Source organism: Peromyscus californicus, unplaced genomic scaffold (assembly GCF_007827085.1).
Source record: "Peromyscus californicus insignis strain IS unplaced genomic scaffold, ASM782708v3 Scaffold_14__1_contigs__length_90479793_seg_1, whole genome shotgun sequence".
NCBI lineage: Eukaryota > Metazoa > Chordata > Mammalia > Rodentia > Cricetidae > Peromyscus > Peromyscus californicus.
The window spans coordinates 7,213,197-7,230,124 of record NW_026294435.1 but is presented as its reverse complement, the minus strand read 5'-3'; the positions used below and the strand labels follow the sequence as shown (position 1 = coordinate 7,230,124).

General features: G+C 41.5%; 1 protein-coding gene across 5 annotated transcripts in view; it reads right to left on the bottom strand.

The window, feature by feature from the left end:
* Window positions 1-16,928, bottom strand: part of Pign (phosphatidylinositol glycan anchor biosynthesis class N) — a 177,403-nt gene that overhangs the window by 14,041 nt on the left and 146,434 nt on the right. The window contains exon 30 of one of the 5 annotated variants that reach the window (XM_052736494.1): window positions 9,493-14,957. The exons of the other annotated variants lie outside the window; for them this stretch is intronic. Coding sequence (XP_052592454.1) covers window positions 14,834-14,957 — 124 coding nt within the window. The 3' untranslated portion in view covers window positions 9,493-14,833. Of the gene's footprint in view, window positions 1-9,492; window positions 14,958-16,928 lie in introns of those variants that run through there. 5 annotated transcript variants of the gene reach the window in all.

Genomic DNA, 16,928 nt, shown 5'->3' with positions numbered 1-16,928 from the left:
CCTGCAGGCCTAGAATATCTGACAGACTTTTCTGTGAAGTAAGATTTTGGAAGGACTGTTCTGCCTTGTCTTGGCAAAATTCAGAAGTCACTCTTTTTTCTATCCTGCTTGTCCAAATTGGACAGCATATTGTCAGCAGTTGAGGCAAGAGTATTTTCTTGCCCAGTGGCTAACTTTTGCCACAAAGAAAGTAAATTCCATACGTAGTTTCTTCAATGCCCATCATCTTCTCTGAAATAAATTGGTGCTGCCAGGAGGAGACATGTCTCATTGTCATAAAAAAAATCCTTATATTATTAAAACATCTTAAAGCCATATTCTGTAGATCTCTGAAGTGTTTGAAGACCATTTGCCTATCTAAAATATATCTCTGTTTGACCCTGAAAACATACCTAACTCGACTACAACTTTGACTGTAATAAGCAACTAACTACTAACTTGCATTTCTTTATGCTAAATAGTTTGTAATAACTTTCAAGGACTAGAAATTTACATTGTTAGATGAGCTGTATAGGTACAATACCTTGAACAAGAGTAGAAATGTGTGTATAGTATGTATTTACAAAAATAACCTTAAATTTGCATCAATATACAAAAATCCATATCAGTATAAATATTTCAAACTAGTACTTGCCTTTTTGCTTTAAAAGTAGATTTGATAACCTACCTTTTTATCCTATTATTTTATAACATAGAAACAGTATAACAAAAAAAACCTCAAATTTGTATCAATATACAAAAATTGAAGCCAATGTAAAATATTTAAAACAAGTAGTTGCTTTTTTTGGTTTAAAAGTAGATTCAATAATCTACCCTTTTATCCTATTTCTATATCCTCCCTTTTTCTTTTTAGAACAATATCCCTGAATCTAATCTCCTTTGTTCAGTTCTTTTCCTGACCATTACCAATAACAACTTGTAATCAACCTCCTTAAATGATAACAAATATCCATAACCTACTGAAAAACCAAAAACTGCCACACTACCTCATGGGAATATGGGCATAATGTTCTTAAAATTAATTCCTGCTGTCTGGGAGTGATGAATCTTTAGGGGACCCTGAAAAAATTGTCCTGAATAGTTTGTAGTTCAAAGCCGATCTTTAGGTGGTGTTTATCAGCTTAGTGGTGTTACCATAGTCTAAGTGGAATAATTTTTGTGGGGTCCCATGCTCCTTTTGGAGACTTTGAAGGTCACTGTTAGGCATGGTCATGGTTCATTGTAGAAAACATAAATATTTTAAATGTCATATGCAGCAGATCTCAAAGACATTAATACAGAAGCAATCAAGGAAGACACCTGACATGAGCTTCTGACCTCCTCATGTACATGTACACATGTGCCCACATACTTGTGAATACATATACATACATGCATGCATTCTACACATTTACCATGCAAAAGAAAAGTTATATGCTCTTAAAATACATTGGTCCAGACTAAACATTCTCATTCTAAAGGAGCTTTTCTCTAAAATTTAGAATTCTTGGCAAAAGGGAATGGTCATAAAACATGCAAAGGATTAGAAGATGGGCAGAGAGGAGCAATCAAAAGACAACTCTAACAGAGCCACCCTGATGTAGTTGGAATGCTCAGCAACCAAAATACCACTTATACCTGCTTCTTATGTGCAGAACAGTCACCTGCTTTATGAACAGCTGGAGGAGGAGGAGGAGGGTCTATCTAAATGTCTTCATTCTGCCAACCATTTTGAAACCAGAACTTCTACCACTTCTTGGTTATTGACTTGGGTGTAATGAGTTGGTTTCCTCCTCTACTGGCTGTGAATAATAAAGATTAGGTCTCCTAAATCTCTCTTCTTTTTGACACAGTTTCTCATGTAGCCCAGGCTAGCCTCGAACTTCTATTCCTCCTGCCTCTGCTTCCAAAGGAGGATAGACAAGCAACACTACACACAGCTTATGTGGTGCTGGACAGTGAACCTAAGAGCTTTGTGCATGGTGAGCAAGTACTCTGCCAACTGAACCACAACCCCAATCCACAGTCTTCTAATTCTTGTAAAGTCAAGTTTCTTACACAGTAAAGGCTCAGTAAGCATGAATTCTTGTAAATGTTTGATTGATGGATTAAGTCCTTTACTTCTGAATATAAATTTAGTTCGAAAAATGCATCAGATCATTTCCTGTTTGAGAATATCTCATCATGGGTCCATGTTTACTTGAATTCCTGTCTCAAGGTCTGTCTCAGCACACTATTTATCCTCAACTCTCTCTCTGTGAGTCTCCCAAGTATTTATTGCAAGTGTCACTCACAGTGAAAATGTCTCAATCCAGCTTCACTCAACAATCATAACTTAGATACAATGTTCAGCACACAAGTACACTTAGTACAGAGCTGATATCTTGTCTGGATGTAAATCCTGCGTATTAGGAACTTAATGCATTTAATATTTTAATGTAATTTGTCATAACTAAAATGAGAAAAATTCAGTGTCACAAAAGGAAATATATCACTGTTTTATAAACACCTCAGTTCAGACACAGAGAGGCTTGCCTGAGGTCACACACTAATAGGAAGCAGAGCCTGAATAATCTGTGTGATGTTCATTACCAAAGAAGACAGTCCTGTCTCCAGGTTTAGATCATAAAATTTTCACATCAAGAGTCAGACTGAGTAGCTGGGAAGATGGCTTAGTGTTCAAAATCCAAGCCCACAGACCTGAGTTTGATCTCCCAGAACCCATGTAAAAAAGTCTAGCATGGTAGCATGCACTTGTAATCTCTGCACTGGGGAGGCAGAGGCAGGTGTGTCCCTGGGGCTCAGTGGCCAGTCAGTCTAGATGAATCACCAGGTACTGGGTAAAATGGTCTCAAAATCAACAATAACAAACAAGAAAGCCAAGTGGAGAGTGACTGAAGACAACACCTGAGGTTTTCCTCTCTCCTCCACAGGAATGTGACCCTCCTCCCCAAGGGCAAGTACACAGGAAAACACACAAACACACACACACACAAACACACACACATGCATGCACACACATGCACACAAAATGTAATAAAAGGTAGGCAATAATTATAGACAAAAACAATGCTAAATTGCTTGCATTTCCCATAAAGTTGGGCAAGATAGTGATATATACATATATTCATATCATGCACAACTATAAAGATGCAAAAATATACTCCAAATGTGAGCAATTAGCAAATTTAATTACTTAATTTTTGTGTAATTATGTAAGATTCAACTAATATGCTGACTGCTACCTTCATTATAGCTATCACTAAACAAGGCAAAGTGACTCCATTTCATGTTTAAATCCCTGCGAATGTGGATTTTAACCCCAGACTTGCATATGATGCCTGCTTTACATAACTGATCTATCACTAGTATCTAGATTTCTAACTTCAACAAATTTGTCGGAAATATAAGGATCACCAAACTTAGGGCAAATAGAGAAAAGAGGCATTGCTTTTCTCATGTATCAAGAAGCTGAGGCTAGCAAGATGGTCCAGTGGGCAAGAGTGCTTTCAGCAGGAGCATGAGATCTGAGTTCAAATCGCTAGTATCCACATGACTACATGTGCTTGTATCCCTAGACTTGGGAGTAGAAACAGGATCCCAGGAATTCACGGGCCAGTGAGCCTAGCAAAGTGGTGAGTTTCGGGCTCAGTGAGAGTCCCTATCTCAAGAATGGTGAAGTGTGATAGAGCAGGATGCCTAATGTCCTCCTTTGCCTCTACACACAGGTACAGGTGCTTACACACACACACACACACACACACACACACACACACACACACACACACACACACCACATACCATACAGGCACACACACAAGCATGCATACACATTATACCACACACACTTTTTTTTTAAATAGTTTTTTTAAAAAAGTTGAAACTGGGCTATCCTGAATTAGTATGGTGAGAAGCTAAGGGATTTTTAAAAATATTTTTTATTTTATATGTTCAAGTGTTTTGCCTGCATGTGTGTATGTGCACCCTGTGTGTCTGCTACCCAAGGATGTCAGAAGGGGGTGATAGATCCCCTAGGATTGGAGTTATAGTTGGCTGTGAGCCTCCATATGGGTTTCAGGAACTGAACTTGAGTCCTCTGCAAGAGCCAAAAGTGTTCTTAACCAAGTGGTCTCTTTAACCCCAAGTCTAAGGGACTCTATCTTGAGACTTCACCATCTTCCAGCTAACACTTCCTTCCCGAGAAGTTCTATTTTCAAATATGTTGCAAGATTGCTAAATAACTGCCACCCCACCACACACCACTGCTATTGACAGTGGCATGCTTGCAGTTCAGACAGGAAGAGAGCAAAGGTTGCCAGAAAAAAAGGGAACCAGCTGAGTTAGAGCTGCCCAGAGTTTAAACCCCACCCCCAGTTTAAATCTCATTGGCCAGTACTTTGGCCTGTCTCATTGCAATGAAGGATTTTGTTGTTGTGTAATCTGAGAATATTTTTTGCCACAGAGTTTTGAATGTGAAAATGGGGTAAAATGGGTATAGTCAGGATGACCAGTAGGGCTTGCTTTAGCTGAAGTGTGAGTGTGAGTGGGAAGAATGGATAGTCTTTTCTTCTACATCTCAGGACTTCTCTGATTACATGGCACATGACTTTGAAGAGGAAACAGCGAAGAAACCCTGAAGCAGCACACAAGCTGTTCACAGGTCTTGTTTCCATCTGCTCATTGTCAGTGACCACACTATGTGCTTCCCCAGCATCCAGTGCCATTTGGGACATCGGCACTTCCAATGGAGCACATTACTGGCGGCCACATTTGCTTAGAAAACTCATCTTAGTGATGTTAGCCAGTATGTGAGCCTTTACTGCGGGTTTTTGTTTGTTGCTGTTATTGTTGTTTGTCTCTGATAACTCATTTACTATTCAACTACCTGTGTCTTACATTGCTGGGCTTCCTTAAGGCTAGCCACAAGAGGGACTTGAATACAGGGTAACATAAAAGCAGCACTCAATAGCAGGTGTAACTGTAGGGTAAAAGGTCTCGGCTCATTTCCAGCATTGAAAAGTCCACCAAAACCTACCAATCCCTGAGCTAGGAAAATTACCAATTACTGAACTCAAAATCCCACCAGGCTCTACCCTGGAAATCTCCACCCTGGAAAACTCCCCCAAGAAAGCCTCCATAAACCTATCTTCTGCTCAGTTCTTTGCTCCTTACCCAAAAAGAGGCAGCTACTCTCTTGTGTCTGTCTCAATAAATCTCTTCTGAGAGGTTTGCTGTGTGGTGTTACTTTCTGAGGGTATTCCTTGAGTCCCGACTGCCAGGACACCTTTCCCCTCAGAGCTGCAACACTTCCACTGGGGAACCATTTCCCTTTAGAGCTGTAACACCTCAGTTCGGGAAATGTTTCCCTTCAGAGTTCTAACAGCTCCATTGAGGAAGCCTTTCCCCTCAGAGCTGCAACACTTGTAGTGGTGTCATAACTCAGGCTTTCCTGGTGCTTGTGCTCCCATTCAGAGTCTGAGCTTCACCGGCACCCTATCCCCCATCTCTGTGCCACCTGCACCAGGCTCACTTTCTGGTTCACTTATTGCTGGCAACCCACCCACCAGCAGTAATGTGGTAAGTTTCCCCTTTGGTCCATGTAAGTGCTTTCCTGAGTCCAAGGAAGTGACCACTGAATCTCCAGTGTCTGGCACCGCTCTAATACTCGAAGTGGAGGTACCCCCCCAGCCATTGTCTTTAACTATGGCTGGCCCTCTTCACCTGACCCTGTCCCCCAACCCTTAGAGCTGCAATCCTAGTTTCTTTATGCCCAACTGGGCTATTCCACCTCTTTCCTACCCTCTTCACCCTCCTTCTCTTTGGAGCTTCCCATAATCCCACAGCTTCTTTAGGCCCTGTGACCTTTGTGACCCTGTTCCCAACTCTTTCCTGTTGATGAGAGCCCACTCTTAGAGCTCAATTCCTGTCCTCACCTTCTGGCCTCCACAAAAGCCTTGGCCAGGCACCAAGTCTATCCTGTGGCTTAGCCAGGCTAAGCCCCTGACCCCCATTGAGTGCAGTGATGACTCACTGAATGGCTTGTGTCTTTCTCTGGTCCTCCCTGAGTCCTTGGGATGCCTGCCACAACAGGTTGTTGCTGTGACGTTTCCTTCTTTCTCACTCATGGAACAGTGTCTTCCACACCCTTTCATTTCCCCTTGGGATGCCTCTTAGAAAACCTCCAGCCTCTCCACCTGGCACCTAATCTGAAGAGCCCTAAATTCATTTGCTTTTGCAATCAAATTTTGGTTTCAATATCCCTTAGGTAATCACTCCAAATGGCTGTCTAACAGCATCCTAGGTACCAATATTACAAATATTGCCAGATATCGGGGAAATGGAGAGTTCCCATTCCCTATGTTCAAGCCTCCCCTTTTCTTTACTCCAAGCCCTGTTTTTGTCTAATCCCATGCCCCTCCTCCAACACACACACTGTGTCTTTTAAGTTATCATTGATGGATCTGTAAGTTTGCCGCAAAGTGGGAGCCCAAGCAGGACCTAGCAGGAGTGGGGAGGAAGCAAAGGAAGAGGCCAGCTGCAGTGTGCATACACTCCACACACACTCCTTGCTGCATGTTGTACCTCTCAGCTCCCTTCTGCACTCCTCTGTCTGTAGGCAGGGCTCAAATATTTCCTATCTCCACATCCTCTTTGTTCTTAGCTTACTGGATTGTTGTCTTTTAGGTAAGAGTGACATTAAATTGTTTTATGCTGTTCCACTTCTATTAAAAGCTGATTCTGGAGTTGGGGTACGCCCCCCCTTTCCTAGATCCAAGCATGCTTGTTTAAATGTTTCCTCCAAGGCTGGGCAGTGGTGGCTCATGCCTTTAATCCCAGCACTTAGGAGGCAGAGGCAGGCAGATCTCTGCGAGTTTGAGGCCAGCCTGGTCTACAGAGCAAGTTCCAGGACAGGCTCCAAAGCTACACAGAGAAACCCTGTCTCATAAAATAAAAAAAAAAGTTTCCTCCAAAATCTCTGTCCCATATCAGATCAGATGAGCCACCTGACAATGTGACCAAGAAAGGAGAGCAAAACAAAATAAAGGGGCAGATTATTCCCAATGGGACTATTGCTACTCATCACATACTCTTTTGGTTTTGGTTTAACTATCTAAAACTTTTGCTAAGGTGTGGGGCGTTTACCCAACCACCCCCACAGTTCCCCAGAGTTTTCTTGAGTGCAAGCAGCAGGAAATATTAGATAGAAGGATTCATTGCGGAGAATCTTGAGGAGATAAACAGATAGAAAATAAAGGATAGCCTCGAGAGGGCCTGGAACCTTTTCCAACGGGCCCGACTGTCTTTGCCCCAGGGTTTTTATAGAGACGCCAAGGGGTGGAGCAAAAGACCTCCTCCCCCAGCACAGCCAAGTGCAGACCATCTCAGACACCTGCACTCAGGCCGGTGGTCCTAATCATCCTCTATGTGGACCTGCTGGGTAAAGCCACGAGGAACCCGAGAATGGGCTCCCACACTAAGGTATAAATCTTATCTCAAAATTTGTAAGACTATTGTGTAAACTTTCTGTACCTCAAGATTTGTAAACATATTGGGTATGATTGAATAATCTGTAAAATCTGTAACAAAAGGGTTAATTTAAAACTTGTAACACCGGCATTGACAGTTAAAAATCTATACATAGGTAATCTTAAAGGAAACATGTGGCTCGATGCCACCTTACCAGCTTTCCCCACATTGGGATGGAGGTAGCCACATGGCTGACAGCCATCTTTGTTGGGATTGGAAAGGATGGACTTTGCCATGTGACCTCACTCCCATTTTCATTAAAAGTGACCACAAGGCATAAACCAACCAAGGGAAAAAAAATAACTCCTCCTAGTTTGTGGGAACCCACAGTGACTCCAGTTTGTGGCTTGATTCCATCTTGGCTCAAGGTCAGAGTTCAAGCTTGTCTTTGCCCCTTAAGGCTGGATAACAGGGTAATTGCCCAAAGGCATGACTGTTAGATGTTTTGCTCTTTAAGGCCAAATAACAGGATGTTTGACCAAAGGTATGCTTACCAGATGTCTTGAGAATGTAGGAAGTGTTTATACTTGTTTGTACTTTGAACCACAGTGCCCTTGAGGGGGGAGGTCTTTTGCCCCCCTTGCTCTGGATATAAAAAGGCTATGAGAAATATACTCAGGGCTGTTGCAGTATTGACTCAGAGGCCTCCTGAACCTATCCTATGTCTCTGTCTATTCTTCTATCTGTTTTTCCTAGTTGTTTTTTTTTTCTCAATTTTCACTCCCCTATTCTGGATTGTTCAACAGGTCAGGTAGGACCCGACACTAGTTATGAAGCCCAAACCAGATGATTCCACCACTAATTTAGAACACACTAATGATCCTCCCCCTTACCAGCCTCAATCCATAGTCCCTTCTTTCTCTCTCCAGCCTCTCTCGTTTCCCTTTCTCCTTCCTAAAAGACAGGCTGCCAAGATCAACCCTCTCAGGTGCTCACTTTCAGCCCACAGTCCTCTCACTACTTGCTCCCACTCCATCATGGGACCCCCTTTACCTCCCACTACCTGGCCTAAAGCAGCCAAGGTTCTCCTTTTGTGGGAAGTCCTTGGGGAAGACAGCTTGGTCAAGTGCCTAAAGAAGTCAGAAGTGGCATCAGATTCCCTCGAAACTGAGTTACAGATGGTTGTGAACCACTGTGTGGGTGCTGGGAATCAATCCTCTTACTCTGCAAGTGCAGCCAGTGCTCTTAACCACTGAGCCGTCTCTCCAGTTTCTTGTTACTTTTATTAAAGAGACTTGAGTAGTTTTTTAATTGGATTTTATTACAACATTTTTATACATCTTTATTTTTGCTGGTTCTCTCACCCATTTCTTCCCCTGTGCCCCCGAGGTGGTCCTCTCACTCTTTCCCCTCTCTAGCTGCCCCAATTCTACTGTCACACGTATCCTACTGCCCTTCACCCCATCCCCAAGACTTTTTCTCCTTTAATGATCCCTTTTAGAGTTTCATGGCCTATATCCACATTCACACCGATACAAAAATATAAAAACTGAAATCTAGGATCTGAATGAGAGAAAACATTTGGCATTTGAGACCTTCTTGAAGCCTGGAATCCAGGCTGGGCTCCTCAGGTCTTACCTGGCTTCAGTGGTTGCAATGACTCAATTTTTATATTTGAAAATTTCTCAGTTCCAAGGAGCTAGGGAGATAGCTCAGTTTATAAAGAGCTTGCCACACAAGCATAAAGATCTGAATTGGATCCTCAGTACCCATGAGTTCGGCAGCCAGCCAGCCTAGCCTATTAAGTAAGCTCTAGGCCAATGAGACCTGGTCTCAAAAAATATGGTGGACAGCCTCTGAGGAAAGACATCCAAGGTTGACCTTTGGCCTCCATGAATGCTTGGATGCACAGACATATACATGAACACATTCACACTCAACACACAATTTCATCATTAAAGCTTGAAAATCTTGCAAATGATTCAAATTGGCCTGGCCTGAGTCAGATGTGCACTAGTAAATCAGTCAACTGTGGGGAGAGACAAATAAACAAAGCAACCCATTTAATTTCCACAGAGGCACCAGGCTTAGGAAGGCCACAGCTGCCCCCAGAAGAGAATGCTGAGCAAGAGCACAGCTGCCCACTGCACAATCACACTGTATACTAACTTACACAAACAGTCAAGAAGAAACCACATTAGTATACATGCTGAGCCAGCACTTAGATGGCTAAGAGGCCTGAGTGATGGGAGCTGAACAGAAGAAAAGCAAGGACAGGGAGAAACAGGAAAAAGAGAGAAACCACAGAACACATTCAGTTTCCCTCCCACCTCATCATCTAATGGGGTACGTGCATTTATGTAAAGTTATTTGTGAAGAGAGTAAAATTTTAAAATCAAGTAATATTTTTATTTTCAGTTTCCTAGAAAATTTGCAAGAATGGTAGAGTTCCCACAGTCTCTCACCCAGTTTCTACTTTAACACCTCATCAGTAGGTACGTTTTCATGGTTAAAGAAGTCCTGAAGTCCACACTGTATTAGACTTTCTTAGCCCTTTGCCCTTCAGCAACCTATCGAGGAGAACATTTAAGTTATGTCTCCTTAGACTCTTCTGCTGCTGGCAGCTTCTTAGGCTTTTCTTGCTTTTGATGACCTTGACAGTTTTGAAGACTACTCATCAGGTTTTTGTAGAATATTTTATAACTGAGTTGAGACATGTCCATTTTTCCTCATGATTAAACAGGGTTTATGAACTGCCAAGAGGAAGGCACCACTCTCTCCATGGCATACCTAGTGTGCATATTGTCAACACAGCTTTCACTGTTGATGCTAACCTCAATCCCCTTACTCAAGTGGTACAAGAAATGTCTGTTTTATAAGTTACAGCTAATCACAATAATTTCCAGGATAGGACAAAAATAAACTAAGACACACCAAGAAAATGAATTTTACTTTTCTGGCTTCAAACTTTATAGGTATTACTTCTCTTCAGCAAGCACAGGGCCTATTAAAACACTGATCACATATTCTTAGCTTTCCTAGGAATATTATCACATTGAAGATAAAAGTATCTGTAAGGGCTGACAACTATCCTTGTCAATCACATTATCCAAGTCCACTGAATATATTAGACTAAACCCAACTTAAAGGGCATGGTGGCACATATCTGTAATGCTGGCACTCAGAACTAAGGCAGAAGGATCACAACTCTGAGGCCAGTTTTGGCTATATAATCAGACCAGGTGTCCAAAGAAACATGGAATCATTGCTACTTGCTGGTATATGATGTAAGCCAACCTAACTAAATCACTGCATAAAAAGAAATTATCTGTTCAACTAAGAGTAATAGTAAAAATTTTAAGCATTATAAGAAATCATGATAACTGATATTTTCATTATTTTTCTTTTAAAGTATTTTATTATTCATATGCATATAACACATTTTGATCAACTATTCTCTTCCATCTTCATGATGTAAAAAATATTCACCACATCCATTAGTGTTGCCTGTGTGTCCATGGGTGAAGGACCACCTACAGGAACACAAGCAGTCTCTCAGGGCCAGGACCGCTGAAAACAGACTGTCCCTCCCCCAGCAGCCACAATTTGTCAATAGCTCCTCAGAAGAGGGTGGCGCTGCATGATGCCCTCTCCCACCCATGCTCGGATACGGGCTGCCCTTGATCTTGTTTTCACAATTTTCAACCAAAGTATCATTAAAAGTTTGAAATAGTAATGGTTTTGAAAGTGTTGGACCACAAGAAAACAAGCTGAGAATTGTGACTATGTTTTTCAGGTTGAGGATGCAAAAGAGAAGAAATTCCAACAGGGACAGACAATACAGTGATATGCAGGCAAAATTCCTAGTATGTTCTTTAGTTTTCCCAGTTTAACAATTACAATAAATATGTCTTGCCAGTTGCCAGGAAAAAAATTTCATTAAGTGTACAACATCCTTTTGTGAAAACTGTGTGGAAAACTACATGGAGATATTTATAAAATATGCTTACCCATCTGGAGGGGGAAAGTCTGCAGCAAGCACGTGGAAGTTGTAGGCATGGGCATCCTACAGTACAGAATAAATGTACCTTTAAACCTTTCTAACCTAGATGTTTCCCAAACACTTCATCAGGGAACCCTTTTATGATCACATATTTATTCACCGACAACTGATGCTTTGAAACTATCTTCAAAATGCTGTTTGTGCACATAAATACTATACTTATAATGGTGAGTCCATCAATAGCCTAATCCATTTTAGTGTACTTGAGAAAATTAGTGACATACACACCTCAAATATTTTTGTTTCTTTATATAATTACATTCAGAAATGTATCTTTATAAACTACACCAGTGCAGAAATGGGAAGTACTACAAAGACATTACCAGTGTACTGAAAGAATGCAGTACAATAAGCATAACGACTTCGAAGCATTTAGAGAGGACAAGCACACTGTTGGCATAAAAAAACTATTGAGGAAAGAAGCGCTGTCAACCAGGCTACCCCTGGTCTCTTAAAGGGCCCCTAAACACTAGTGGGATGTGGTCTCCCCATTACTGAGTTGGTTCATTCTCTCCAGCCTCCTGATGAGATGGCATCTAAGGGTATATGGAACTCACATGGCTCCCACGAGGAGGGGACACAGTTGCTGCCTGTCTCTAGAGGCAGGAATGTGCAACCCTTCACTACCCCTGAACTAGTAGTATCAGAAACTAGTTTCAAAAGGAGGAACCAAGGAACTCTTTACTGCTGACAGTATGTAAAAGTGCAGGTGGTAGCAGGGAGGAGGCCTGATGTGTGAGTAGCCTGAAGTCTGGAGTGAGGTTTTCATGAGAAGCCACACTGTGACTGATGATAATTGGGTTACGTCATTCTTCACTGACTGCCATTCATACTATAACAGTCCCCTACCACTACTTCATTGTTTCCTAACACAAGGTTTCACGTAAGGCATGCTGCTCGGGGCTTGCTATGTGGCCTAAGCTGGCCTTGAACATGTGATCCTCCTCCTCAGCTTCCTAAACACTGGGATTACAGAGAGGCCTATGTAACCACACCCAGTTTGTACTATAATTTTTCTAAAATGTAAGAAAGCATTTTATGTTCTAAGACTTTATATAATAAACAGTGAAATAATACAAAGATTTTATTGGTAAATTATGACCATTACAGTTAGTATCCAAGATTTATTCATGATTCATGTAATATAGTATGCTTTTCTTGTCATTCAATATTTTAATTTTTTTTCAACTTGAGATGCCAACTTTAATTCTTTTCAACACAGGGTTTTACAGCTCAGGCTGGTGTCTAATTTTCTATGGCCTTGAACTCATGATCTCCTCCCTATATCTCCCTGGTGCTAGAATTAGAGATCTGCCACCATGCCCAGTTTGTGCACACTTTCTTAAAGCTTTTCCTAATTTTAACAATGCAGCAGAAACAGCTATAGCTGCAGAAGCACTGCCTTCTATAAACTTACCAACCCAGAGGTAAGTATGTACTTTAGAGAATAAAATGTAACAGAAACATAAGATAGGAAGCACCTTTTACAATACTGCTATAAAAATATTAATTCTGGAGTTAGAAGAGATTATCTCAGTACTTAAAAAAATACTATTCATGCAAAGGACCTGAGCTCGGTTCTCAGCCTCCAAGTCAGGCATCTTACAACCTGCAACTACAGCTTTGGGGATCAACACGTGCATACATGTGTGCACACACACAATGTATTAATTCCTCTGTAGAAGAAGGTTTGTGTAAGTGTTTACATAGTGGGATGGAAGTTACCCGAGGGTCTAGGAAGGCAGGTCTTGCTCTGCCAGGGTTGGCACTGCTGCAGCAGCTCCTTAACTGTCACCTAGACTGTTCCACAGTGATGCTGAGGCCTGGATTAGGACTAGCACTTTTCTCTCAATACACTCCAATGTGATCATTGCCATATCAGGAGGCATTATCACAAATAAATTATGACTATCGTAAGTAGAAATTAAAGTATTTTTTGCTCAGCTGAGCTTACTCTTCTAGATTGTGTTTGCTCACCTGCCAATTTGAAAAACTTAGTAATTTATAATGAGCTTTCTGGTCATTAATGCAGATTAGTAATAACATAACTTAAATCAAAAGCAATTGTTTTTTAAAATGGGATACACACCAGCAAAATCTGAGCCAAGCACTTAACAGCATTCTATAAGCAACTCTACACTATATAGGTCACTGTGTGGACAACCCAAATAAAAATTATTCTCACCTCATTGATTGGAATATACAAAGGGAAAGCTAAATCTAGTGAGATCACTGTAGGCCTTTGGTCTAGTTAAAATATCAAGACCAAAAGCGTAGCAATTTTAATTTGAGTCTTTATGATACTGTCAAGAAACTATAGCCTTTGATTTGGGGAATGATATTGAAACAACAACCAAGAAAGTCAGAGTCCCCAGAAATTCCAAGATGACCCAGAAATGGATAAAAGGCAAAGGAGGATGCATCTTCTAGCTGGCTATTATGAGAACCCTGGAAGCAGCAGAGAGGCACAAGCCAACATACTGAGGACACAGGAATGGCAAAGCTGGGCAGAGAGCTTTCCACGGAGGTTCAGTAAATCTCAGACTGCGGCCCCACCTGTCTTACTCATCACAGGCTCGAGAGGTCAGAGCTACTAGAAACGCAGCCGCAGTGCTGGGGCTGACAGATGTTTATGTTGGAACTGGTGGTTCCACTCAGTGCCTCCACAGTGTCAGGACTGTCCCTACAAGGGCACGAGCTCCTTTGGGTGTCCATGAAGCTGCACTGTGGGATCAAAGGGTGGCAGGTGCTCTCAAACATTACTGGAAAAAAGCTGAGAGATAAAATAAAAACAAAGGAAAACGAAGGATGCTTCACTCTGTTCTAAGACACAATCATTATTTCAAGCCTGCAAAACCTAAAGAGAAAAGAAGCTTCTTGGAAATGTCATAAAGAAACCTGTTATTCTATGTATTAACTGAAAGAAAAAGGAAGCTCTATTATGTCAGACCACCTGTAAATCCAGAATTCCAGATGAAACATTCTCTAAAGGAGAATACAAATTAGCATCCATCTTCTTTTATAAATGCAGTGCTGTTATGTATGTGGGGTGTGTGTGTGTGTGTGTGTGTGTGTGTGTGTGTGTGTGTGTGTGTGCATGCAAGGCACAACATGCACATGGAGGCCAAAAGATAGCTTCTGGGAGTCTGTTTTCTCCTTCCACCGTGGATTCCAGGGATCAAATTCAAGTTGTCAGCCGTGTGCAACAAACACTTTACCCACTGAGCCATCTCTCTGGTCCAATATCCATTTTCTTGAATCGTTGGTGGGGTTTTTCTTTAAGGAGAATCAAGATGCAGACGCTCACTGATGGCTTTACCAACATCACAGGAGATGCCTTTTGGGTTTGCCACACAGATGGAGTTTCTTTGTTGTGAGCAGTTGTACTAGGCCATTAAGAAATACCAGAAAGATGGTCATGGACATGACAATCACATAGTGGCTGATGCTGCAAAAGGAGAGAACTTATGAGAAAAAGCACAAGATTCCTACAATTTTTAATTTGAGAAACTTTTAAATGGATGTACAAAACACGGAATTACAAAAAAATGCATAGAATTAGAAAAAGGTACCAACGGTTTAAAAACAGACACCAGGAGCTAGGGAGGTGGCTCAGTGTATTAAGTGCTTCCCAAGCAAACACGAGGGCCTGAATTCCAGTCTCCAGCACCCATGTAGAAAGCCAGACGTGACTGCAGTCCCAGTGCTGGGAGTGAAGACTAGAGGGTCCCAGGTTTCAGCAGTCCAGCCAGTCCAGCTAATTGATAAACCTCAGTGATAGGTCTCAAACCCTGAATAAATGTCTAATTGGGGTGCCTATTCAACATATCCCACCAGGTTCTCCCAGCATCGCTCAGTTCCTAACTATTACAGGGTACAGCTGGTATACCCCAACCCCTACCCTGAACTCTCCAGCCCAGCAGCTGGACTGCCCTTCCCCCAGAGGCTCTTTCTTATATGACCCAGCCATTTTGGTTACCTGGCCCCTTTGTCTACCCTTTACTCTCCTGATCTCATGGCTCTCCCCTCTCTCCTCTCCTCACATGTCCTGCTCATTGTCATGTTCACTCTGGACTCTTCCAAATTTCTGCCTCTGGCTATGCTCTCCTTTTTATCTACAGTAAATCTCCTTCTCCGCCATACCTAGGAACAGTCATGCCCTTCCGTTTTTTATTTCTTTTTTTCTCATTCACCTAGTTTTAAGAAGAGACTTTGCCTCAAAGGTTAAAGTGGAGAGCAATAGAGGAAGACACCCCATGTTGACCTGAGGCTTCCACATGTGAGTATACTGCCCCTGCCCACAAACAAACACATAATACTATTAAAAAAAAAAAAGCACAAGTTAGTAAACTAGAAATGTATGACTAATATATGTGCTACATTGGCAATAAATTAAAATGTATATTAATTATATATTATTTTAAAACCCTAATAACAACCCCACTGAAATAGTGAAGAACGCAGTGCTTGGAGGTGCTGGCAAAGACAGTACATCACAAAGATGCCTTTGACACACATCACTAGTGCTCATGCTTTGCCACCAGAGAAACTGCTTTCATGTGCTTTTAGACAGATAATTTTCTCCCTCCAATTTTTGGACTGTATTTTATCCACAGACTCCCCATATTTGAAGTACTTTGACAAAACTCCCAGCCACTAAGAAAGAAAAAATGTTATTCAAAGTCAAATTCATTGAGTAAAAGGATCCATCACTGTATGAATCTCACAACTGAAGATACCATCTCCCAATTCATTGAATAAAAGGATTTATCACTGTATGAATCTCACAACTGAAGATACCATCTCCCAGAGTTTTGGCAAAAGACAAAAGATTAACAGCCTCAACTAACATTATTCAATCCTCATGCATTAGCAGTAGTAAACACTCAAGTCTGCCCCCACTTTGGTGTCTGTGTGTATGCATGCAGTGACCAGAAGTCAATTTCAGTATTGTTCCTTACAAGTCTGGCCACCTTTTTTATTACATCCTCTCTCACAGGACCTGGGACTCCCAATTCACCTGGGCTGTCTGACCAGTAAACCCCACAAGGCTTTCTTGTTTCTTCCTCCTTAGATCTGGGATTACAACTATGCATGCCACCATGCCTGGCTTTTTTTTTTTTTAAAGGTGGGTGTTATGGATCAAACTGTAAGTAATTCACCTAGTGATCCAAATTTATCTTTTTAAACACAAAAATTATAGTTCATATAGAACAAGGTTTGATGACCAAATCAGACATATGAAAGAAACCCTGCCAGGCTTAGAGTAAAGCAGAGGCTCCACACAATGACTCTAGTACAGCACTGTCCAAGCTAATCTGTGAATATCGGCAATTGACCTGTTTTCAATATCTAACAGTTAACACTCAGCTACTTAACTTTAACAACAGACTTGAATGTTTTACATTCTTCATCCAGT